The sequence below is a fragment of the Folsomia candida genome, unplaced genomic scaffold (genome assembly GCF_002217175.1).
Source record: "Folsomia candida strain VU population unplaced genomic scaffold, ASM221717v1 Fcan01_Sc022, whole genome shotgun sequence".
Lineage (NCBI taxonomy): Eukaryota > Metazoa > Arthropoda > Collembola > Entomobryomorpha > Isotomidae > Folsomia > Folsomia candida.
The window spans coordinates 2,047,007-2,070,326 of record NW_019091214.1 but is presented as its reverse complement, the minus strand read 5'-3'; the positions used below and the strand labels follow the sequence as shown (position 1 = coordinate 2,070,326).

The 23,320-nt window shown below is 42.4% G+C and overlaps 6 protein-coding genes across 9 annotated transcripts; 4 read left to right on the top strand and 2 right to left on the bottom strand.

The window, feature by feature from the left end:
- Positions 1-145: 145 nt before the first annotated feature.
- On the top strand, positions 146-2,281 carry LOC110858673 (ATPase family AAA domain-containing protein 1). Its single transcript, XM_022107508.2, has 7 exons — positions 146-310; positions 414-523; positions 594-688; positions 779-931; positions 997-1,433; positions 1,493-1,738; positions 1,809-2,281. The coding sequence occupies exons 2-7, from the start codon at positions 415-417 to the stop codon at positions 2,071-2,073; spliced, it is 1,305 nt and encodes a 434-aa protein (XP_021963200.1). The 5' UTR covers positions 146-310; position 414; the 3' UTR covers positions 2,074-2,281.
- Positions 2,275-3,540, bottom strand: LOC110858674 (cuticle protein 19.8). The gene is made up of 5 exons (XM_022107509.2): positions 3,383-3,540; positions 3,054-3,171; positions 2,853-2,992; positions 2,700-2,784; positions 2,275-2,631 (listed from the first exon to the last, which is right to left on the bottom strand). Exons 1-5 carry the CDS (start codon positions 3,395-3,397, stop codon positions 2,351-2,353), a joined length of 639 nt encoding a protein of 212 aa, XP_021963201.1. The 5' UTR covers positions 3,398-3,540; the 3' UTR covers positions 2,275-2,350.
- Positions 3,541-5,901: 2,361 nt separating this feature from the next.
- On the top strand, positions 5,902-12,198 carry LOC110858680 (DNA helicase MCM9). Its single transcript, XM_022107519.2, has 14 exons — positions 5,902-6,648; positions 6,723-6,908; positions 6,990-7,265; positions 7,340-7,439; positions 7,511-8,122; positions 8,198-8,282; positions 8,352-8,483; positions 8,554-8,746; positions 8,873-8,910; positions 9,904-10,050; positions 10,123-10,298; positions 10,362-10,473; positions 10,535-10,831; positions 10,914-12,198. Exons 3-14 carry the CDS (start codon positions 7,181-7,183, stop codon positions 11,619-11,621), a joined length of 2,685 nt encoding a protein of 894 aa, XP_021963211.1. The 5' UTR covers positions 5,902-6,648; positions 6,723-6,908; positions 6,990-7,180; the 3' UTR covers positions 11,622-12,198.
- Positions 6,031-7,145, top strand: LOC110858846 (tRNA wybutosine-synthesizing protein 5). The gene is made up of 3 exons (XM_022107733.1): positions 6,031-6,648; positions 6,723-6,908; positions 6,990-7,145. The coding sequence occupies exons 1-3, from the start codon at positions 6,031-6,033 to the stop codon at positions 7,143-7,145; spliced, it is 960 nt and encodes a 319-aa protein (XP_021963425.1).
- Positions 11,735-14,174, bottom strand: LOC110858678 (zinc transporter 7). 2 transcript variants are annotated; one of them, XM_022107517.2, is made up of 6 exons: positions 13,933-14,174; positions 13,763-13,838; positions 13,388-13,685; positions 13,070-13,316; positions 12,739-13,008; positions 11,735-12,669 (listed from the first exon to the last, which is right to left on the bottom strand). In XM_022107517.2, exons 3-6 carry the CDS (start codon positions 13,661-13,663, stop codon positions 12,401-12,403), a joined length of 1,062 nt encoding a protein of 353 aa, XP_021963209.1. In that variant the 5' UTR covers positions 13,664-13,685; positions 13,763-13,838; positions 13,933-14,174; the 3' UTR covers positions 11,735-12,400. The 2 variants fall into 2 exon arrangements, with proteins under 2 accessions (XP_021963209.1, XP_021963210.1); XM_022107518.2 differs by having other exon boundaries at positions 13,388-13,682.
- A 479-nt stretch (positions 14,175-14,653) lies between these two features.
- On the top strand, positions 14,654-20,380 carry LOC118438488. 3 transcript variants are annotated; one of them, XM_035858864.1, is made up of 9 exons: positions 14,654-15,662; positions 17,129-17,378; positions 17,452-17,568; positions 17,773-17,901; positions 17,969-18,088; positions 18,153-18,263; positions 18,328-18,462; positions 18,528-18,878; positions 18,940-20,380. In XM_035858864.1, the coding sequence occupies exons 1-9, from the start codon at positions 15,291-15,293 to the stop codon at positions 19,014-19,016; spliced, it is 1,662 nt and encodes a 553-aa protein (XP_035714757.1). In that variant the 5' UTR covers positions 14,654-15,290; the 3' UTR covers positions 19,017-20,380. The 3 variants fall into 3 exon arrangements, with proteins under 3 accessions (XP_035714757.1, XP_035714758.1, XP_035714759.1); XM_035858865.1 differs by having other exon boundaries at positions 14,656-15,662; positions 17,479-17,568; XM_035858866.1 differs by having other exon boundaries at positions 14,663-14,946.
- The last annotated feature ends 2,940 nt before the right edge of the window (positions 20,381-23,320 follow it).

Genomic DNA, 23,320 nt, shown 5'->3' with positions numbered 1-23,320 from the left:
CCATGGCTGGAGATTGGGACGAACACTTTACACGCTGCCACGCTATCGCTTAACGCACGCCTCTCGCAACTCCTCCAAACACGCCACCGTGCTGCCTGTCGCTATCTCCTCACCCCAAAAACACGCTGGGAAATTCAAACCATTGTCTCATCTTTTATCTCATGACTTTCTCATTCCAGAATTTAAGAAAAGTAAATTTAATAGGATTATTAATTAACTAACTGACTAATTGACTAACTAAGTGGGAGGTGAACTAAATTTTAAGTGAACTTTACACTCTGAATTGCATCACATCGCTATTATCGTTAAGGTTAGTTAGAAGAGAATTTGTTTTATGGAGTAATTTCAATTGTGGTTCTTTTTAATGATTATTTAGAATTTTGAATTATTTTAAATGCGTATTAATTTGGTAGCATGACGGGTGGTGTCCTCTCAAAGATGGGTCTGGGTAGTTTGGAACCCTCGGATGAAGTGTTGATGCCCCTCCCAGCAAAAAAGGAGGTCGTTCTAGCCATTATCCGGGGTTAGCTTTATACGCGTTATATGTAACAGCAATAATAATTGCGTAATACTATCATTTTAACTTGTTTCAGCTGGAAGTATCGGAATCATCACGTTTTACATTATGCGATGGGCGCTACGCTACGCAGATCCGACTTATCAGCAGAAGCAAAAGTCAAAAACCAAGGTATGTTAAGGAATTGTCGAATTGTTGCTCAATTAAATTAAGCAAGATTTTATTTAAGTAAATAAATAATCCTTTGTTTGTTTCTTCCAGGCAAAGGAGATTATGGCCCGATTAGGAGTAAAGGGGATCTCCCTGAACGAGCATGAGGTCATGATCGCGACTCACCTCGTGGACCCGAACCACCTCCGCATCTCATGGGCCGATATAGCCGGGTTAGACCAGGAAATTGAGCAGATTAAAAAGGTGATAAAGATTTATTTATTTGTGTTCAAAATCTGAAATCTAACAATTTCTATTTCAATATTTAGACAGTAATCTACCCCGTCCTTGCCCAGCAGAAGAATATTCGTGTCTCAAAACTAGTCCAGCCTCCTAAAGGTGTCCTCCTCTACGGTCCTCCTGGCTGCGGAAAGACATTGATTGCCAAAGCCATGGCGAAAGAGGCGAAATGCTGGTTCATCAACTTGGACGTTTCCGTTCTTACGGACAAATGGTACGGCGAGTCTCAAAAACTTACCGCCGCCGTTTTCTCCCTCGCCGAGAAGCTCCAACCCTGCATCATCTTCATTGATGAGGTCGACTCTCTCCTCCGCCTTCGCGCAACGCACGACCACGAAGTCACGGCTATGATGAAGGCGCAATTCATGTCACTTTGGGATGGACTGATCACTGATCCTAAGAAGACCGTGATCGTCATGGGCGCTACGAATCGACCGAAAGACATGGACACGGCCATTCTCAGAAGGTATTTTCATAATTAGTTATTCTTACTAAATGTAATTATTAATTACTAATTATTATCAGAATGGCAGCCAAGTTCCACATCCCTTCTCCCGACAAGAACCAGCGTAAACACATTCTTGACCTTACCCTAAAGCACGAAGTGATCGGACCAGACTTCAATCTGGACAAGTTGGCCCTTATGACTGACGGATTTTCCGGCTCAGATTTGAAAGAGGTCGCCCGATCCGCCGCGGTCGCCTGTCTCGCTGACCTACAACTCTCTAGAGACACTCTCAATAATTTCACTCTCACCACCACTGAATCCGAGTAAGATCATAAGTTGCAAAAAATCATTGTACATGCAAAAAAAGCATATACTGAAATTATCTCCTCCCAGGCTACCTTCCTCCCTGACGCGTGGCTGGTTCGACATGATCAACCCGTTCGCCTCCTCCTCCTCCGACGTGATGGACGGTGATGGTGGGGGTGGAGATGGAGACGACGCCTCCATTTCCTCTCTTGACGTAGGTAGCGTGACGAGAAACCTCTCTCTGCGTGCCATCAACATGCGAGACTTTGAGCACGCTGTGATGAAACTGAAGGAGGCACGTGCCCATTGTGGCAACGCTTTGGATGCCAGACATCGCATCGAGCTGGATTAGTCGACATCATCTACCAAACTACAAATACCTTACTATATAGCCAACCAGTCGATTTTTCTTGTAAGAAGTCAGCAACTAATTAATAATCTAGTCTTATTATATTCAATTCAACTATTAGTAGGTTGTACGTACTATTGTAAAAACACATTATTTTGAACCTTCAATTTGTTGTAAAATTTTGACTAAAAATGTAAACATGTGTTTGGTATTTGTTTTACATCGTAACGTTTTTTATTTGGCATAATTTTAATTAAATACAGTATAGATTTGCTTTGATCTAGTAGTCGTACACTTGTCCAGCAGCAGCTCCTGCTTGGTGATAGACGGCCTGTGGAGCAACGCCGACGACTCTGGGATGATATGCGGGTTGGGGTTGATGATACGCTTGGACTGGTGTAGCTTGGGCGTAGTGGACCTGCTGAGGCGCAGCAGCAGCATGATAGGCAGGCTGGACATGATAAGCTGGTTGTGGAGCGTGATACACAGGCTGGGCGTGATATTCTGGTTGATGATGATACGCAGGCTGTACGTGCTTGACGGGAGCCAACTTTTGCAAATCTGGATAATAATATTTCCCACGTGGTTTAGTTACATAGTTGACTGCTATCTTTATACGAGCAACTAACCTCTGACGGGAAGAGGTCCCTTGTCTACGATCGCGTTAAATCCGTGAACCGGATCAGCCGTGTAGGTCACGGTCCTTACGCCAGACTAGTAATATAATAATAAAGGTGACCTTTGACCTCAACTTTATATCTCCATAAATACTTTTATCTTACCCCGTCCTTCTCCACGAGGGAGTACTGTCCCTTCACGACACCGCCGTCCTTCTCTTCATGGTGGCTGTGAAAATCCCCATGGTACGGATCGTTCACAGCGTAGCCAAAGTTATACTTGGCGTGTGGGTCGTAGTCCAATCCTGTACAAACAAAATATAGGTCAGTTTCCCTTAAAAAAACGGGTATAAAAAATCTCCCCACCTTTCGCGAGGACTGGTCCATGTGCAGCATACTGTGGCTGATAGTGACCTCCGGGATGATGTGCAAGTCTGTACTGACCAAGCGCACCAGCCACACCGACGACAAGGACGAGATATACCTGCACAGTCACAAAAACCATGATAAGTAAATCGTCACAAATTATTTGCAAGTCTGAAAATTAACACGTTTTTCTGTAGACGAGACGCACAATTTTTCTGCATGCATAAACTTTCATGAAGAATGTAGGATTGATTTTTATGAAGAAATTTTTACACTTCTCTTCCACAGAAAAATGGACAATCTTATTTCTGTTGATAGGGAAGCTATACCTTAAATCCAATCATGACGATTTCGAATTCCAATTGACAAATTAAATGTGCTGTTCTTCCCACTTGACGGAATTTGGAGCAAGGATGCAACGTTACAAAGGTTCGTAAAGGACTGAAGGCTTGCAAAAAGGGCTAAAAAATAGAGTAGACGATCGACGCACCATTTAATTTACCTACGATTAATAGAGACCAATACTGTGTAATCCTTGGTTGGGCGTTTCTTTTTTTTCGACCCCTTCTCCATTTCATCAAATCCTTCACATTTTATTTGCTGACATGAATTATATCATTACGCACGCTTCATGAGAACCATATTTTATTCAAGGGAAGGATACTTATATTTTTTTGTATTCTCTAATTTTCTGTTGAAATGTAGCAGCGGAGATTGTGTTATAAGAAAAATTAAATGGGGTGATTTTTGGTTAGTTTGGTCTGGTGGCAAGCACATTGTTGCACCAAAAATACTAACAACAATGAAACGAAGGGGTGACGCGTTGCTCGTAATAATTGGCAGGTGAGTGAGGTGTGTAGACTATCTGAAATATTTATCTCGTTTGTTGCTCATATCAGTCGACTAACCAAACCACGTACCATTTCTTGGTGTGAATTATTCTTATATAATAATATAAAGTGTAGCGCTACCACAAATAAGTATATGGGAAATTAGTATTATTTTATGCAGTTTTGCAAAAAATGGGAGAACTCACGTCGTTGTCGTAGTCGTAGCCGAGCTCTCATTTTCTTCAATATCGGGGAGAAATATTTTGCAAAAATTGAGATCATCCAGTAAATAATTTTGTGTGGATAAGAATCATAAAATTGCTGAAATGTTTATTCCTCAATTTTCGAAATTTGCAATTTTTTGACGGGGGTACATTCGCATACTAAATTGCCATCCATCGGACAATGCAAAAATTCCAACATCACAATAATGATGATCTTGTCTGCATTTCAAATTCTGACGTATCGACACTGTTCAATTGGTGGTTGGTGACTCAAGATCAACATTTTTCAACGAGACTGCAATGCAATTCGACTTATTACATCATACCTGCTTGCTTTATATAGAAATAGCCAATCAATCAAGTTTGAGAGTCACACCCTCCCAAAAGATAATTAAGTGTGATTTGTTCCAATAAAATTGGAGCACTTCATTGCAAAACCCTGTTATCGATCATTTTCTGCAACACTCATTCTCATTGCGAGATTTTGCCTGCGACAAATCACGAGGCGTGGAATGGATGCATGTAAATATTCAGAAGTTAAGAAATGGGGAGATTGAGACGACAACGATGAATGAATAGTGAGTTATTTGCGACGGGGAAATTGAGACTTACACAAAATTAGATGCTTCCCATGCATATTATTCATGACCTGTGCTGTTTGTTTAATTCTTGCTAAATGTGGATTTATTGCAAAATACATACATCCTCTTCTTCAGTATAATTACAGCCATTAAATGACTTACCTTACCTACAGTACGATTTGGCATTCATTAACCACTCATTTATCACGTACCACAATCTACATATGGCGACTGCAATTCCTTCCTTCCTGCAAAAAAGGTGCAACTGCATCACGTAACAGCGCAACCAATCTCGCACATTATACAGGGTGGTTTAAATGTCAGGTTACAATGGAAAATTTTTCAATGGGAAAAATTCGTAAATTTCCATTAGTTACGGATTTGCGATTGAGATTTTTATTAATTTTTATCAAAACTTGTGGAACACTGGTGACAAAATTCTTAAAATATTGAATTTCAGAGGCAAAATTTCGGTAACTAATGGAGATTTACGAATTTTTCCCATTGATAAATTTTCCATTGTAACCTGACATTTAAACCACCCTGTATATCGATATTTTTACCACAATTTACTTCTAACACTAACTAACTAACCATAATCTCACCAATAATAAATAAAATAAGAAACCAACAGGTAAACAAAATTAAGTAAGTGTAAATAATATCAAATACGGTCTGCATAAAACAAAACCACACACACTACTTTCTCCACCATCACACATTAAATGAGTATGATCTACCTTATAATTTAATATCTTAATCTCTGCAAATGCAGTTTGCAATTTTTGCACTCATAATCGCACAAAGCTTATGTTTGCAACACGAGGTGGCCGAACTACAAGACTTAATTAACTTCATTCATCACATTGGTCAGAATTACATCATGAATTTGATGGTACGCATGCACTAATTAAACAAGTCTTAGTTTCAGGAAGGAATAAAAAATTCATTTGGATTAAAATTCTCAGCAATTCACACGAATTTGCTAACCAAACCAAGAAAAAGGACGTAATAAATATGCGTGCAATACTATTTATTTGACACTTATGCACCAGAACCGGTGTTAATTAATTGTGATTTGCGTGGGATTATGGTTAAAACATGTCAAAACAATTAATACGGAAATGTATGTGCGAATCTTACTTATTGTTAGCAAAAATTTGCATATCTCAATATTCGCATTACAACATTGCCCCATTTCCAGCGAATGAACTCGCACCAAAAAATCCATGCCGGGTGCACATTTTGCACAACAATCAAGCAAACAAAAAGTGTGAGATTGTTTTGATCCAGAAAACGTAAAAACGAAAGTGGGCTTATCTTATCGCCATCAACTTATCCAATGAACGCATCTCTGCCCGTCGAAACAATTAATATTACGGCGACGACCCCACTCTCACCTTCGCTCTTATCCGGTCGTCGATCACCTGCCCTTCTCCCATCCCTCCCACTCGGTCCTTGTCTCACGACTTGGACACCGGACCATCTCATCGCATCGTCCTTATCATCAAAACTCGTCTCTGTCCATTCCTCGTCCTCCCCACGGCTTAACTTTATCTCCAAAAACTTTACCTACGAGCGCATCTCGTTCGCCCAACTTGTCGCCAACTGCTGTAGCTCGTCGAATACGTTCTGGTACCTGCGTTCGCTCGGGGATACGTCACATTCTCGTTCCGACCTAGCCACCCATTTCCCCTCGTTAGCGGCAGAGCTCGATATTCCCCCACTTTTTTCCCCGGAGACATTTTTCTCCTCCGTGTTTCGCATTTCGTCTCCCTCTCTAGAACTTTGGACGCATTACGACACCTTGGATAACGTTCTTATCCAAGTCAGAGGGTCAAAGAGGGTCGTCCTTTTCCCACCGAGGGACGCAGACAAGTTGTACTTGGTGGGGGACAAGACCTCCGTTGTGGATTGGGAGGCGGACGATTTGTTAGAAAAGTATCCGAAACTTAGAGAGGTCAATTGCAAATTAACTAATTATTGTGTTGTTAGTTAATTAATTCATTGGTAATTGGTATATTTATCTTTTAGGTGACCAAGTACGAGGTTATTCTTCAACCGGGTGACGTCCTTTTCATTCCAGCGCTCTGGTTCCACTCGATAACAGCGATCGATTTTTCCATCTCGGTCAACCTCTTTTGGAAAAATTTGGACGGGGAGCAGTTCTACGATAAGAAGGATACGTACGGAAACAGGGACCTCATCCCCGCGCAGCTCGTAAACATTTAGCAACTGCTCATTATAATTGATTAACTAATCAATTCACGCTTTATAAATTATAATTATTTCTTTAAACAGGCGTTTAAAACGTTTGAAAAGGCGACGGCTCAATTAAAACAACTACCACCGGACTACGAGGATTTCTACTTGCGTCGTATGATCATCAATATTCAAAAGAGATTGGATACGTTAAAATCTGAGGAGGACAATCAAAATAGTGACGACAGGGAATAAATATATCAGAAATTTCGGCCAAAACCAACATCATCATGTCATCGTCCCAAAACTCTTCTTGTAGTGAAAATAATGATTTGAAGAAGACGCATCCCGGCCAGTATTGGCGTGAAATGAAAGGTGACCAAACTCGTGACTTGGCACTGATACATAATTGGTCCCGTAAATAAATTAATATTTTATGTAATTTACAGAACGATGTCGCACTTTCCTCACGCGGAATTGTATCCCACAATTCGTCGCTGTCTTGGACGACAACACCTTCAACAAGGCCCACTACGCCATCAAGGTTGAGTAAGTGGGAATCCACCCAACTCTCATTTTAATTTCAAGTTTACTAATTATATTTAAATTGTTGATTATAGTTACTTGACCCTGTTCGGAGATGCTCCCTTCGTTGGGCAAGCCCTTCTCCAGACTCCTCTCAAACTTTTAGACATTTTTGACGCCGCGGCACGACGAGTTCTCACCGAAACTTTTAAATCGCGTGACCCTCCCCCTGAGACTTGCATCCCATCGCCCAAGCTCAACCTACACGTGCGGATCCACTCGCTCCCCATCTGCAAAACCCTGACACGCTCAGTCTTCCCATCGGCCAAGGAATCTGGGGACTTTCTCTGCCTCTACGGATCCGTCATCCGCGCAGGGACCAACAAAATCCTCGAATACGCTCAGTGGTTCGAGTGCTCACGGTGCAAACAACTTACACGCGTTGAGGCTCCTCCTTCCAGAAATTATGCGTACCCAAAGACCGCTTTGTGCCCCAATCTCTGTCCCAACGCGAAGGTCACCCCGGTCAAAGAGGGCACCGTCGACCAGGCTGAGCCCGTCCACAAAAAATACCGTGACTACCAAGAGATCATACTGCAGGAACAAATTCACAAAACGGAGTGCGGTGCGGTACCCAAAGTTATTGATGTCGTATTGGAAGACGATCTAGTCAATGCGACCAAACCAGGGGACGACGTGACCATAACGTTAGTCTTATCTAGTATTTACTAAATAGTATTTGGATAATTATAAATTTTATTTTATCTCATATATAAATACAGGGGCCACCTTTACCTTCGCTGGAAATCGGTCAAGGATGGGCTCCGAGCAAAACCTCAGCTCGTCTTTAAAGCCAATCACGTCCAGGTATGTGCATTACTTGGCCTTTGACATGTGTACACTTTTCACCATAATTTACCACTATTTCCTCCTCAGGTGAACAATGATCAGCGCGCCTCCCTCGTTTTGTCTGATGATATGCGCGCCTTCTTCACCAGTTTTTGGGACTATTATAAGGACAGCCCGTTCGAAGGGAGGAACATAATCATTTCGTCATTCTGTCCCCAAGTGCGTCATAACACCACAAACTAAATAATTACTTGAGCAAAATATAATTCTCCTTTTCTGTCTGTTCCAGATTTATGGCATGTACATTGTAAAGTTGGCCTTGTGCATGGTGCTGGCTGGGGGAGTGTCAAAGACCGTGAGTGGGAGTCGGATTCGTGGCCAGTGTCACATGTTGATGGTGGGTGACCCTGGCACGGGCAAGTCACAACTGCTCAAGTACGCCGCCAAGATTAGCCCACGTTCCGTCCTCACCACCGGAGTGGGTAAGAGACCATCACATTCAGAATTATTGGCATAGTCGAGTTTATTAATTAATGATTATCTTAAAGTATAATTAGTGCGGATGAGGAATATAATTATCAGAAGTAATTAAACATATTTCTCTCTAGGAACCTCTTCTGCTGGATTGACCGTGTCTGCGTCCAAAGTAAGTACGACAATTTTATAGTTTAGAGTCGCGTATCCTCCAAGTCTGGGGATTCTTCTCTCCCTGCAAAATAGAGTCAATTAATTCTCACCCTATTAAAATTGTATTGCCTTTGCACGTACTCTCAGTATCTCTCAAATTCACGTGCTGCTGCTGTTGACTCTTTTTGTTCATGCTTGATTTAAGTGCGGATTTCCTTCCCCCAGAAGAAGACGAGGCTGAAGAAAACAATCTCAAAATCAGAACATAATTCTGTAAAATTCTGTATATTTCTGCCACCTTCTCGGACCCGAATGGCTTCCAACGCTTGTCCAATTTCGTCCCTATTTCTCCCCGCTTCTGCCTCCATCACCATTCTCGCTATTGCCAGCTCCATCGCTTCCGATACGATCTCCTCCGCCCGGCGACGCGTCACTTGGTCATTCTCGTCCATTTTTAAGATTGCACAATTTTCTAAATTTCCTCTTCCTCTCCAGGACACGAATACAGTACGACAACTCGCCTCAAGCTATTTCGCTAGCTGTGGCTGTAGCTCTTTTTCCTTTGTGATCTGTGTGTCAATCCTCACCACCACTATAAAATCCAGTCAGCCCATTAATTCCTCACCTCTTTTTATTATCTTCTCCTCGCAATCAACTTGTTTCAGGCAACATTGATTTCATAATAATATAATATTTTATGTCTCTCTCTCTGGCTATCTCACCACCCCATCGGCATCATCATCATCATCACCACCATCACCTTGTCAATTTAATGGTGCTCTCTTCCCTCCTGCGAGAGGAGGATGATGATTGATAACTAAATAACCCTAATCGTTTGTTCGTGGTGCGTGTCGGTCGTGTCAGTTTTCTGTACAACATGGATTCTTCGTTGTGCTGCATGTCACGATTGTAATAATTGTGATGATGGCGTCATTTTGCTACCTTTATGTAAATTAGTCTGGTTAGGTATGAATCCATGTAAGGCAATGTATTTAATTGCATGGTTTTGCAGGACAAGGGGGAGTGGCACTTGGAGGCGGGGGCATTAGTCTTGTCGGACGGTGGGGTTTGTTGTATCGACGAATTTTCGTGCATCAAGGAGCACGACCGCACCTCCATCCACGAAGCGATGGAACAACAGTCCATCAGCATCGCAAAGGTGAAATTTTGGCGTAATTTTGAATTTCGTTTTCCCGAAAAAAAATATAATAAAATGAGTTGAACATTGCAGGCCGGGATTGTGAACAAGCTCAAGACGCGCGTCACTGTTCTGGCGGCGACCAACCCGAAAGGCAAATACGACCCGGAACATCCCCTCCATCTCAATATTGGAATCGCGTCCCCGCTCTTGTCCCGCTTTGATATCGTCATGGTCCTTACAGACGCGGAGAATGACGACTGGGACGAGTAAGATGACGACTTATCTAACCAAGAATTTGTCAAGACACTTACGGGACTATTTATTTATAGGTTCATCACGGATTTTGTTCTGTTCGGGCAGGAAAAATTGAACACTGCGCTGCAATCCGCCAGTGATTCGTGGGACATGGACAGATTGCAGACGTACTTGGTCATGGTCAAGGTATGAAGGAAGATCGGAGTGAATTTATTATAGTCTGACTTTTTGTGTCGTACTACTTTAGGAACTTTCTCCCATCCTGGGAGAGGATGCGGCCGAGGTTCTCCACTGCTACTACATGTACCAACGTGGTCTTGTTGATCGTGACAAGTCCCGCACGAGCGTTCGTCTTCTTGAAAGCCTCCGCCGTTTGTCAGAAGGTCACGCGAAGCTCATGTGTCGAACCACGGTTACCATTCATGACGCGATTACAGCTATCGCACTCACTGAGGCGTCTATGCAATCCTCCACGATGGTGGGACCCACATCCGGACTGCACACTGCATTCCCTGTTGACGCTATGCAAGAGTATGAAGAGCAGGTGTGTGATAACACAACAATTATTGATTGGTGAATTGAGTGATTAATTAATTATTAATTAAATGGTTATCTATTTTGTTCAGGCTCGTTTGATTCTGTCCATTTTGGACCTGCCCCACCTCTGGGAGAAAGAAAGTGCTGTTCTAGCCCAACTCAGGATGAAAAACGCGGAACGAAAGCCTAATGGATTCTCATTGTCGCAACAACGTCCCTCCACCTTTGCAAAGGCTACCGCTGCTGTTCCTGCTCCTCTGATATGCAAGTCTTCCTCTATTCGGTCTCATCCCCCACAAGCAGTTTTAGCACCCCCACCACAAATTCTTAACCAAACAGAAGAAAAAACTCCCGACCAAGAAGAACCACCACCACCTTCTTCCCCACCAAAGAAACGAGCTCGTCACAACTCTACTTCATCGTCTCGATCATCATCCCCTTGCCCGTTCGATGACGAGTTTTCCTTCTTTTTGAAAAACAACAACCTTGGTGGTGGAACAAAAAGCGACAATATATTCGGCGACGACAATGACGAGAACTTAGAGAACGAATCAAGGGACTCTACTCCTCCTAAAACCACAAAGTTGCCACCAATCGGTCCCACACCGAAAAACAAACAAAAAACCAACAATTCTCCACAACCACGACAAAATTCCAGCAAACGGAAAAATTCGGACCCATCCATTCCAGACTGTGCCACCCCCGCCTCCGCCTCTCGAGAACGGGTGCTCAACAAACTCGGTAAATTCAAGAGACGACGCCCCCTCGTCATCAGCGACGACGAGGATGACGACTAGTATTGATGTCAATGTCGATGTTTTTTTTTGTGATAAGCTACACACGACCTCCATTTTTTATTACTATATGAATTACCAGTGTTTCTCCAATGTTTAAAATCAAATTCTTCAAAGAAAATTAAAAATCTGTTTATTCCAAAATTTCTCTCGCTCGTTCGCTCCTCACTCTCACTCTGTCAAGTAACCTAAGTTTAATTGCTTACTTAATTCAATCGATAACATGTAATAACCTTTTCACAAGTTTAAATAAATACTAGAAGAAGAACGAAGAAGGGCGATCAGGGATCAATAATTAATTAATTATTGAAACACAGCACAGCTCGGAGTGTAGTAGTTTATCACGGACCGATTATTATCGATCCGGTATTCATTACAAATCTAAATTAAAGCTATGTATGTACCTTCGGTTTGATTTTCAACCTTAATTTTGCACATTGATTAAATTCTTAGTTACAGAGTCCCTTACATTTTAACTATCCACATATAAATCCCATGCATCATTTACACCACAAATACTAGACCATGGTTGAGTGGGGGGCTGTATTTACAGGGAATGACGACAAGTACTTAGCATTAATTAACAAACGATAAACAAATAAAAACAAAACATGGTAATAGCAAAATAGTTGATTGGATTGACTATTTCAAGTATTATTCACCTCTCATCTCATTTATTTTCATAATAATACCCTAAATTTTTGGAACGTTTCGCTTCCTCTGCTGTTCTCGTTAGAATGAATATATGGATTACAAAAAAGCCCTATAAAAGTTCTCCGTCATCATGTAAGGGAGTAGTCAAGGTGGACGTAGATTTGCCGGACGCCCACCCCTTGGAAGATGAGTTGAGCTTGTTGCGTCAGGTAGCGTGGGTCCGCATTCCTCGCCACCTCCAATTTCACACTCCCCACGAAAAAGTCGGAGCATAAGGTCCAAAAGTGCGGCTCTTGGACAGAGTAAACACCCTCGAGCTGCATCAACCGCTGGTAACAAGACGGCAGCTGCGAGTCCAACTCACGTGGTTGACGTTGCATCAAGATCAGGACAGAGTCTGGAGAACAAGCAACTTGTTTAATTAATTCCACCTCATTTAAAAAATGTTATGCTACTTATTACGCACCCTTGATCAAACTTAGCACGGAGAGCGAGATGAGGATGGCGATGAACATGGAGCAAATCGGATCTGCAATCATCCAGCCGAACGCCCACATGAGGATAGCGCTCACAATGACGCCAACCGAGCCCAGCGTGTCAGCCAGGATGTGAAGGTACACGCCTTGCATAATTTGACTGTTCCTCGAGTCCACTTCTGGCCCTGGAGCGCCGTGAGAGTGACCGTGATTGTTATCGTGGGAATGGCCGCCTCCATGCGAGTGACCGTGACCCCCACCTAATATCATGATGATTAGAAGATTCCACTGCGACTAATTAAGAATTAATTAGCTACACACCATGTGAATGTCCATGCCCATGCTGGAAGGCAAAGATGCCGATCAAATTGACCAGAAATCCCAACACGCTGACGACAAAGAGTCTCTCGTGCTTCACCTCGGGCGGCTCGAGAATCCTCTCAACAGCTTCGGAAAAGATGAAGAAAGCGATGAAGAGGAGGAAGAGCCCGTTCACGAACCCAGCCAGCACTTCGGCTCGGACATAGCCGAAGCTAAACTTGTCATTCGCTCGCCACTTGGTTATCACCTGTAAATTAATTCAAATAATTAAGCTGTCCTTAATTAAGAGTCTACTTGAATAGGTGGTTATCTACTCACGGAGGCGATGAGGCCGGCGAGTAGACCAGTGCAGTCGAAAAACATGTGGAACGAGTCCGAAATGAGGCCGAGGGAGTTGGTCACGACGCCGTAAAAGAGTTCGACGAACGCGAAAGAGAGATTGAGGCAGAGGAAGAGGAGGAGATTTCGCGAATTTTTATCCGCCCAGATGAGGCGCAACCAAGCCCCAAACTTTTCAAAGACGCGGATTCGAAACTTGGAATTGAACAGTTTCCCCGTCTCCAGATCGCCATTGTTGTTGTGGAGGGGGAGCATTTCACGCGACACGCGAACCCTGCTACAACAAAATAAAAATAAAGTAAATAATAATCCCAAAAAAATTAGGAATGCCATCAAAAAACATATTCCACTGACTCGAACTGTACTTCGCCGTCTCGTCGTCACTTTCGTCCTCTGAGGGAGAGAATCCGTGCAGCAAATCAGATCAAATCTGCGAGTAAAATCAATTAACAAATTAATTAAATCATACTTAATTAATTGTTGACCACACCCACTAAATCCAAACTGTCAAACTATAACCTTACTTTTCTCTAAACTACCAGTTGCCCAACCCCCCCACACACGTCTCCGTTTCCTCCTTCTGGTACTGGCCGAATGAGAGGCTGGGCGTGTGGGTGTGGAATGCGAGTGCTGGGGGTGTGGTTGCTGAGGGTGGAAGGTGACGAACTGCGGCCGCCTGTCGCTAACTAAATTCTTCTTCCTTTGATTTGACTCACCTGCTGTCTTGTTTCTCTTCTGTGGTGTTGGAATCGTTTCAAATTTCGAGCCAGGCTCGCTCTATGGCGATACCACCACCCACATCCGCCTCCAATTTATCGAGATGATTGATCAAGTAGTGTCACGACGAAATGAGACGAACAATGGGAAAATTGTCACTTTTTTGATGAGACGATATCGAGCAGATAAGATAAGCTACCAGGTAAAGTATGTAAGAGATAATCTCACAACCGCCACCATACCATACCACCACCACGAGTTAAGCACGTAAATTCAATCCAGTCTCAAATTCCTCGTCTCAAAATCTCATCTTGCCCATAATAATCTCACTTTAGTTGTCTCACTTTTCCCAAAATCTCACTTTTCTCACAACTCCGTTGTCTCACATTCTCCTCAATGTTTCCTTGCATGCCAACAACGCAGCATTCAACTTTTTTCATTCAGTGCCCTCTAAAACCTGCCATGTTTGATCCCTTGCCAAGAAAATTTGTGTTGATGATGACAACGATTATGTCGTCTCATCCATCTCTCTCACTTAACGGCTGCCTGCACGCCGAGCTTGCGTGAGTGTGTGCCTCTCTTCGTGATCATCCAGACTTTCTCTCTCATTCCATCCATGCCTTCGGACCAGATTGGATCGATTCGTCCAGAAAGTCGTCTCACTTTCTCCACCAGACCACCACCACCAACTGCTGGCTGGACCACCACCACCACCACCACCACGAACCAGTCTGCTTTCTCTCTCTCTCCCAGTGTGTACTTTCTCTTCACTTCTTCTTTGCCAGTTGGGATTCAGGATTGGGTGACCCCATTCTTCCTCCGTGAGTGCTTGGCCCACTTTCTCTCTCTCTCTAAAATCACAACCTTACACGCACACACCCCGTGCCACCCGCTTTTTCAGCACCTACGTACATTCTCCCACCTCCTGATTCGTTACACCCACCACTAATCTTCCTCCCTTCCTTGCTCACAATTATTTTTAAGCTCAGATGGTGAAAATCTTCACCATTTTCTAACTAGTAGAAATAATAATCGATTTCAACATTTTTCTATAAAAATATTACGCTCCATCCATGTCGTCATTTGTGGCGATAAGACTCGGAGGCGTCGTGGTCGTGTCGAACTAGTTGTTTAGTGCTCATAAATACATACTTACTCATGTATAATGTCGTACTACTACCCGAGCAACCCGACCTTGACGACGCACCACCCCCACTACCACCACCACCATCACGACTACGACCACCAGTACGATAACAATGACGTGGCCACACCCATCCACCCCCCGCATTCGACCTTCTCCTGGGAGGAATTACCCCACAAAATCGTGTCCGTGTTCAGGCAGGCGATCGCCACCAATCTGACGACCTCGTCCCACCCGCACCATCAGCACCACCAGCATCACGATAATAATCAACAAACTGTTTTCTGGGATTTGGACCTGAACCGGATATCGCGACGGGTTAATCACGAGTTCTTCCCGCATGCCGTCGGACCTCCGCCGTTCGCCTCGATCCACATCGTCCACTTCATCCTCGTGAGTACAGTAGTAGTAGAAATGTGTTAGAGATAGGGGAGAAAATTCGAAATTTGAAAATTTCTGGTCAGTCTAAAAAAATTTGTTTCCTAATTTCCGAATTTCCCACCCTCTTTTTGCCACCCTGGGATAATATTGTACAAAAGTATGGCATCTATCATCATATGCACGAATTTTGAAAATTTTCAGAAATTTTTCCACTGCAAATTCTGACCACGATTTTGTTAGAATTGACGTCGTCATTTTTTTCACTTTATCATCGACTCACTAACTACAGCATTCTCTACTCTTATTCACTAACTTAATTAGTCGAAAAGCACGACCAGCTTTTCTCTCACTCGTCTCGACAACAAAAACGAGTGAAAGCAGAAGAGAAAAGGATCCGATTCTGTAGTAAATTCTCGTTCGCTCGCTACTTTCTCTTCTCTCAGACGGCGTGACTTTCTCTCCGCGGAAAATAATGCGGATTGCAGAGTAGAGAAATATGTGTACGAGACGACGAGAATGCATGCACGACTACGTGGCTGGAAGTAGAGTGAAAGCAGATACAGACTCCAGTTTTATCCAGATATTTCCAGTTTTCTCTGGCCAAAGCTCCCTTTACCTTTCACAACTTTCTCTCCCTCCTCCTCCTACACTTTGGACGACTTATTGGTAATGAGATGCCCTCATTTTTCTGCATCTCTCTCCTCCACCCCGGAATTTGGCTCCTGTCCAGCATTTCCCACTACGAACGAACGAGAAGTATATCACCATCAGTCAAGAAACGATAGGAACGATTCGCTTCCTTCTTTATCCCAAACCAATTCTAATCCAATCCAATAACCGCAGTGAATCGATTTTATCGGTGGAAAACGACGTAGTAACTACGTCCTAAAATAAATGGGATGATACCTTGAAAAGCCACGAATGTCACCCACCAAAACTAATAAGGACCACCTTTAACTGATTGATTTGGATTACTTTGTCGCACGCAATCCTTTCCTATTCACTGCATAAAAGCCAAAAATAAGGGAAGCTCACAATGTCACGTACACAATTCTCCAAATTTTTCATGAAATTCTCCCCGTTTATAAATTACATATGTCCATCCGCGTAAAAAACTGGTATACAATTTCTGCAAAAGTTGGGATAAATGGGTCATTAAGGCTTTCATCACGTCAAATTGCACATTTTTCAACTAAAAGAACATTTGCGAAATGGCGAAATGGTGAAATTTTTATGAAAAATGCATTCGACGGAAATCCATCCATCCATCCAGTCACACTCGAAATGTCAAGTATTCTTTCTTAATAGCGTGTCACCCACCTGGACGGATAATCGATTCCGAACGAGCACACACACCTCAATTTCCTCCTTTCCATTTCACCTCCTGCTTTCCCTAAACACTCTAAAAATTAACGCAAATATACATACCCCAAAAAATTTGCATATTTTTTTTCACACCTACTTTCTCTCTGTCACAGTTATTAGGCCTGCTGGTCGGTCTGGTCTACCTGCTCCTCGCCCTCGTGTACCACACGATGCAGAAGATCCGCGCCTTCTGCCCCGCGCTGCCCTCGTTCAAGCGGAAGAGCAAACGCGACCGCGGCCGCTCTGATGTTGAAAGTGGACCGCCGAAAGAACTTCCCACACCGGAAGTGCTCGAAGCACGGCGACAAGAACGGCTCTCCTTCCTCCAGAAGGAGTGTGATCATTTGGAAACGCAGCTCACAGGTGAGAATGAGTCCATAAGGGTGACGACGACGAGGTTAAAAAATAACTAAATTTTCACGCTAACTTGGGCCAGACGCGCTCTCTTCTTTACGAATTTTAGCCGAGAAACAGACTTCGCTTACGTCACGGGCATCAGATTCGGATTTAGAATATCTCGGGTATGCAGATGAGGATTCGCCACCCCTTAAACGTGAGTAGCATTGTGGAATTAGTGAAATTTTGAGACAGATATTTTCTAAAAATTTCAATTTCTACGCTGATTTTTCAAAGTAAGTTTTCACTTAATTTCCAGCGTAGTGTGTCGCTGGGTGGAAATATTTTTTTGAAATTTTACGCATTTCCTAAAAAATTGCTTCTTGACTGCTAATTACTAATACATTTTTCTCAATTTAAGGCAACTCCATCTCGCTCCAAGACATTCCCCAGTCCGTAGTCAAAATCAGGCGAGAAAAGCAGCTCCGCCAACTAAAAGAGGAGATTGAACATTTACACGCTCTCAGTCAGAGTCAAGACTTGGATAAAGGTATGAAACCACAAAATCCCCCCCCCAGAAATAACCCCCATCACTAAATTTTCCCCCAACTTTCCAGATCCGGGACCTCTCTCGTCGCGCAGCCCGCTCTTGAAAGATCTCCATTTCAACTATCCAATTCCACGGAGTAAGTCGAGCTCCCCTTCACCGGTGGATTCTGGTCACATCATCACGACAGGTCAGTCAATTAATGCCTCCCCCCCAATTCCCGTAAAATAATTTAAACCCCCTCCCATTTTTAGAACATCTCTCCCAGCGGATCTCTCATCTCAAGGCGCAACGACGCCTCCAAGCACTCCGCACCGATTTGGAAGGCCTCGCCTTGCATCTCGTCCACTCGGATGACATCAGAGGTAATGCGTCTCTCGTCTAATTAGCATATATAATTTGCATAATTGTATGAATTTCAATTTCCAGCCAAAACCTCCTCTCTTCAAGACCTCCCTCGCACGGCGTTAGGCGCCAAACGACACAAGGAGTTGCTCACTATCGCCAAAGAGATTGAACACGTCAAGTCGTACAAGTTGCAGCAGAAGACGATCCTCTCTGCGGGTAAGAAAGACGCATTTACCTTATCGATAAGTAGGTTATCATCATGTTCTTATCATGCTTTCCAGTCCTACCTCCCCCAAAGCCGAATAAGGCCGAAATCACGGCGCAAGTCCTGGCCAAACTGAATCAAGACCAGGCCACGACCGTCTCCTCGTATCGAAGTCCGACCCTGGCCAAGAAGGAAATCGCGGCTACGACGCCATCCTCCATCACGTCGGGCGGCCCACTCCAGCGGCAAACCAGCACCGCCGAGTCGGTCAACTCGGTGGCGACGAATCCAAATTCTAATAGTGGCGACACGGCGTCGATCACCACGTCAGCGTCGCTGAGACGAACACGTGCCCAGGAGTTGAATCGGGTCAGAGTGGAACTCAAAGAGCTCTCGTATAAGCTGAATCTCAATTATGTGTTTGATGGTGAGTTGATAAGATTGAGGTTATCGTGAAGAAGTGCTTATCTGAATTTTTTTATTTTTAGTTGAGGGCGACAGAGAGAAAATCTTCCCAGCCGACTGGCCCAAACAGTGCTCATTCTCGAAGGATTCATTCAAGTAAATGCGGACTGGAAATTCTGATCGCAAATAATTAGTAAATGCCTCCCCTGTTAATTAATTAATTATTTGCCTGCACTACGAACCCTGCTCAAGTTGAGGTACTGATTGATTAATAGTGCTACTTCATAATTCTACTCCAAAATAGAGCTCAGAAAATTTTTCTTTTCTGAGAAAACGTATACCCTTTTAGAACAGAAATTTACAATCGCAAAAACCGACCGTGTCCTATTTACGTAGATAGAATTTCATAGTTGGACGATGTCACGCTATGTACAAACCACTGCCAATATTTAGAATAAGTAGATAACTTCGTCCCCAAAAATTGCAAATTTTCCCATCGCCAATTAACTTACTCAAAGTTTTTGCATGTATATATGTATATACAAGTAAAAATTTCTGTGAAATCCACCTGCCAAAAATTGGCACATTTTTCTGCAGAACGTATCTGTGATCTGAAGTTGGTAGTTTCTGCTGGAAAATTGTGTCTGCAGGACAAAAATGATGCACATTTTACGTGAAATAAAAATTTGTACAGACAAATTTATGCAAAATTCTGCAGAAAAATTGGCGAATTTTCGGCAGATACACAGATTTTCATACGGGTTATACACCACTACTTAAATAATCGAAATTCCAAAAGTAATAGAATCGTCTGACGAAACCCTTACTGGACTTGAAAATGATGAGTGTATCGTATCATGTGTACCTCATTTACCTTATTATGTAAATACATATAACCACTACTGGAAAGTGGGTATATAGAGATTATTATTCAGAATAGAGAGATGATTTTCTCGCTGTTACATACCTTCCTAGCGTATTTTCTAGTGTTCATCAGTCCTAAAAGAAAAATCGACGTGGCAAAAATTGGTGATTTTTTTCTGCAAAGAGACGCGCAAAATTCTCATTTGCATACACTTTTAAAATGTGCAAAATTAATTCTGTCGAAATACATATTAATTCTGCACGTCCCTACCGCAGAAAAATGTGTGCATTATCGACACGTCGATTTTCCTCCTGGTATAATTACTTAATTGTGATAAAATATTAACCTTACAATTAACTGTTCAATTTTCCATTTAATTTAACTAAAAATGCAACGATTAGAGTAGGATCATAAAAATTCTAAGTCTCCTAAACGGTAATAACATAATAATAATCCTGGAAAACGAAGGTTGTGAGTTTCTCTGTTGAAACGCTGGAATCTAATTCTATAATCCATATGCCTACTTAATTCATAACTAACTAAATAATTACTACTAAAATTAACTGTTACAATTAATCCCAACAAGTAAATATAAAAGTGTTACAACGACCCCACCCAAAACAAATAAATAAATAAGCCCATCAGCAAACAAACAAATATCCAAATCAGTCGCATTTTACTAAATATTTATTCCGTTTTACGGATCACCTCGCGTCAAGTTGAGTCGGGATTAATTGCGGTGACAGTTTTTCTGGTCACCCAAAAAGTGGAAGGTCGGCATCCACTAACGAACCGTCTCCCATTTCTAATCACCGATTGATTGTGTATTGATGGCTGTCGTAAAAGTGTAACATGCCGCGGCTGCCACTGTCGTCGTATTCTGTGTCCCTTTTCCACCCTATCTCTGCCACCATTTAATTGTTTCCCTTCTACATAATCACCACCCATGATGCCACTAATCTGTAAATCTGTCTCTTCTTCCTTGTGACCACTACTGTGCGTGGGTTCTCGTCTCCTTGTCATGTCCTCGTTAGTTAGGGATAGAGGTGTGCGAGGGTCTGATTTTTGAAAACCCTACCCTAGATTTTCCATGGGTATAAATACCCTACCCTACCCGACCCTAAGAAATATTTACCCTACCCTACCCGGAGGGTAGGGTAGGGTATATTTTCAAGAGATCTAGGGTCCGGATCTCTTGAAGTACCCTACCCTACCCTACCCTACCCTAGAATTTTTTGTATGTATATAGAATAGAATGTCCAATAGAATTATAGAACAACGAGTTTTGACTGACGGAACACAGTCGACATTCTGTAAGCTATAATACAAATTATTAAACAAAATTTGATATTAGCTTCAACATAACTCACAAGTTCCTACGTCGGCGACGACCATATATTTAATTAACGAAATGCACACCGAATTGAACCAGTCATTCTCACTTCAAGAATAACACAGGACCGACAAAAGTAAACTTATGCTATATAATAAGTTTCATATTTTATTCAACTAATTACAGGATAATCCAAGTCGGAATGTATGTAAGTGTCAAGTGTATGGACATGGGCAACATCCAAATGAGCAGTTGAAAGATATTAGTTTTATTCGGTTGTAAACTTGTCGAGTAGACGATCGGGGCAAGGAGAAAAATTTTCATTGAAAACCCTAGCTAGGGTATGGAAAAACCCTACCCTACCCTAGGTTTCGTAAGATTACAAATACCCTACCCTACCCTACCCGAGCAATTTGGGTGCCCACCCTACCCATACCCGGCCGGGTATGGGTAGGGTATGGACCCGCCAGGGTAAATCCATACCCTCGCACGCCTCTAGTTAGGGAACTGTAATACAAAGTCGTGTCAACCAGGGCGACTTTGCATCTCTCGTCCTTATCGCTATCGGAATCGTCGTTATTTCTCTCTTTAATTGCTCCTCCTTGGCAATAATGTCACCCAGAAGAGATCACAAGGAACAAACCACCTGGGTCGTCCGGTTTCTTTTTAAGGCACGCACATACTTTGCTCTCCTATCGAGAATCGAGGAGACCAGGATACCACTGGTCACATTTTTCAGATATTTATTGTCACAAAAACAAGTGATTCATTATACATTTGAAACAATTCCTGTGCAAACTTGTCCCCAGGAAAAAAATTAAACTAACAATGGAGGTCTCCAAGCGTATGAACTCCGATTTTGACGAAATTAGTGCCAATCGATAATAAATTTAGGAAATATGAAATTTGCAAATGACACAATCTCCCAATGGGCATGTTTGGAGAGATATTTGCATCCGAAGAGAATAAAACGCGCAGTAAATTTAGAAAGCGTAAAATTTATCAACTTTAAGGCGCGTTTTCTCCTCTTCGGATGCAAATTTCTATGTAGATCGTGTCATTTGCAAATTTCACATTTACTAAATTTATGATCGACTGACATTAGTTTGGTCAAAATCGGAAAGCATACGTTGGGCGACCTCCATTCTAAGCTCTTCTTGTTGAAAGGAACTTTTCGTCATTAAGTGCACCACCGTCCATTGGGGGGGGGGGACCAATTATCGTGTCACCTGTTCCCCTCAGTCTTTCCTCCTCTGTACCCTTACTCTCCGTCCCTTCAATTTCCTTCCCCGGAACGAAAAGGGCTGAGAATTATTACTTATTATTGACTGAGGGATCTTCATCTCATTGGAAGAAAGGGTCCCTTCGTCGTAGTCTTGGTCGTCGTCATCATTATTATTTATTACTGCTGCCCTTCTCTCTACGTTCCGTATTATTATATTATTACGGACGGGGTCGGAAAAAAGAAGAAGACATTACTCCTCGCAACCACCTTGGCTTCATGAAATGATGGGATTTTAATGTGGCATCTAAATTGCTATGTCTTCCTGTCTCATGTCAGTCAACCCTTTCGAAGCAGCAAACCTACCTCAACCTCATCTCGTCACTAGCCCACTCGCTGTTCAACTTTCCTTGTAAAATATCTACGAAATGAAGCCGAAGAATCGGCAAAGTAGATGATTTTCGCATAAAAATTCACACATGCACCTGCCAAATTTCTGTCTAATTCGTTTCGTACCAAAACAACTCTTGTTCTTTTTGGGGATAAAATTCTCACCTTAGTCGAAGAGAAATATGGATATGATGTGAAAAGTATAATATTTCTAGAACAAAAATATGTAATTTTCGCATAAAAATTCACACATGCACCTGCCAAATTTCTATCTGATTCGTTTCGTACCAAAACAATTCTTGTTCTTTTTGCGGATAAAATTCTCACCTTATTCCAAGAGAAATATGGATCTGATGTGAAAAGTAAAAATATTTCTAGAACAAAAATATGTACTTTTCGCATAAAAATTCACACATGCACCTGCCAAATTTCTATCTGATTCGTAACCCCGTACCAAAAAAATTCTTGCTTTTTTTGCAGAAAAAATGTTCACCTTTTCTCTCACAAATTGTGGCCCAGAATGACTGAATCTGAAAAGTAAAGTAAATATTCCCTGGACAAAAATTTCCAATTTTGGCACCAAAATTTCACAAACATCCATCTGCCAAATTTCTTCCTTCATAAAAATCTTAATTTTTGCCTATCCCAAAATCT

What these genes read in the sequence shown, in the direction of transcription:
- LOC110858673 (XM_022107508.2), top strand. Translation starts at nt 415, where the DNA reads ATGACGGGTGGTGTCCTCTCAAAGATGGGTCTGGGTAGTTTGGAACCC. An exon ending in AGCAAAAGTCAAAAACCAAG is followed by an intron (nt 689 to 778) that starts GTATGTTAAGGA and finishes TGTTTCTTCCAG; the next exon opens with GCAAAGGAGATTATGGCCCG. An exon ending in CTCACCACCACTGAATCCGA is followed by an intron (nt 1,739 to 1,808) that starts GTAAGATCATAA and finishes ATCTCCTCCCAG; the next exon opens with GCTACCTTCCTCCCTGACGC.
- LOC110858674 (XM_022107509.2), bottom strand. An exon ending in CCCTCGTGGAGAAGGACGGG is followed by an intron (nt 2,785 to 2,852) that starts GTAAGATAAAAG and finishes TTATATTACTAG; the next exon opens with TCTGGCGTAAGGACCGTGAC. An exon ending in GGGACCTCTTCCCGTCAGAG is followed by an intron (nt 2,632 to 2,699) that starts GTTAGTTGCTCG and finishes ATTATTATCCAG; the next exon opens with ATTTGCAAAAGTTGGCTCCC.
- LOC110858846 (XM_022107733.1), top strand. Translation starts at nt 6,031, where the DNA reads ATGAACGCATCTCTGCCCGTCGAAACAATTAATATTACGGCGACGACC. An exon ending in AGTATCCGAAACTTAGAGAG is followed by an intron (nt 6,649 to 6,722) that starts GTCAATTGCAAA and finishes TTTATCTTTTAG; the next exon opens with GTGACCAAGTACGAGGTTAT. An exon ending in ACCTCATCCCCGCGCAGCTC is followed by an intron (nt 6,909 to 6,989) that starts GTAAACATTTAG and finishes TTCTTTAAACAG; the next exon opens with GCGTTTAAAACGTTTGAAAA.
- LOC110858680 (XM_022107519.2), top strand. Translation starts at nt 7,181, where the DNA reads ATGTCATCGTCCCAAAACTCTTCTTGTAGTGAAAATAATGATTTGAAG. An exon ending in TGACCGTGTCTGCGTCCAAA is followed by an intron (nt 8,911 to 9,903) that starts GTAAGTACGACA and finishes ATGGTTTTGCAG; the next exon opens with GACAAGGGGGAGTGGCACTT. An exon ending in TGCAAGAGTATGAAGAGCAG is followed by an intron (nt 10,832 to 10,913) that starts GTGTGTGATAAC and finishes TATTTTGTTCAG; the next exon opens with GCTCGTTTGATTCTGTCCAT.
- LOC110858678 (XM_022107517.2), bottom strand. Translation starts at nt 13,663, where the DNA reads ATGCTCCCCCTCCACAACAACAATGGCGATCTGGAGACGGGGAAACTG. An exon ending in TGGGCATGGACATTCACATG is followed by an intron (nt 13,009 to 13,069) that starts GTGTGTAGCTAA and finishes TCATGATATTAG; the next exon opens with GTGGGGGTCACGGTCACTCG. An exon ending in CGTGCTAAGTTTGATCAAGG is followed by an intron (nt 12,670 to 12,738) that starts GTGCGTAATAAG and finishes CTTGTTCTCCAG; the next exon opens with ACTCTGTCCTGATCTTGATG.
- LOC118438488 (XM_035858864.1), top strand. Translation starts at nt 15,291, where the DNA reads ATGTCGTACTACTACCCGAGCAACCCGACCTTGACGACGCACCACCCC. An exon ending in CCACTCGGATGACATCAGAG is followed by an intron (nt 18,264 to 18,327) that starts GTAATGCGTCTC and finishes TTCAATTTCCAG; the next exon opens with CCAAAACCTCCTCTCTTCAA. An exon ending in TCTCAATTATGTGTTTGATG is followed by an intron (nt 18,879 to 18,939) that starts GTGAGTTGATAA and finishes TTTTATTTTTAG; the next exon opens with TTGAGGGCGACAGAGAGAAA.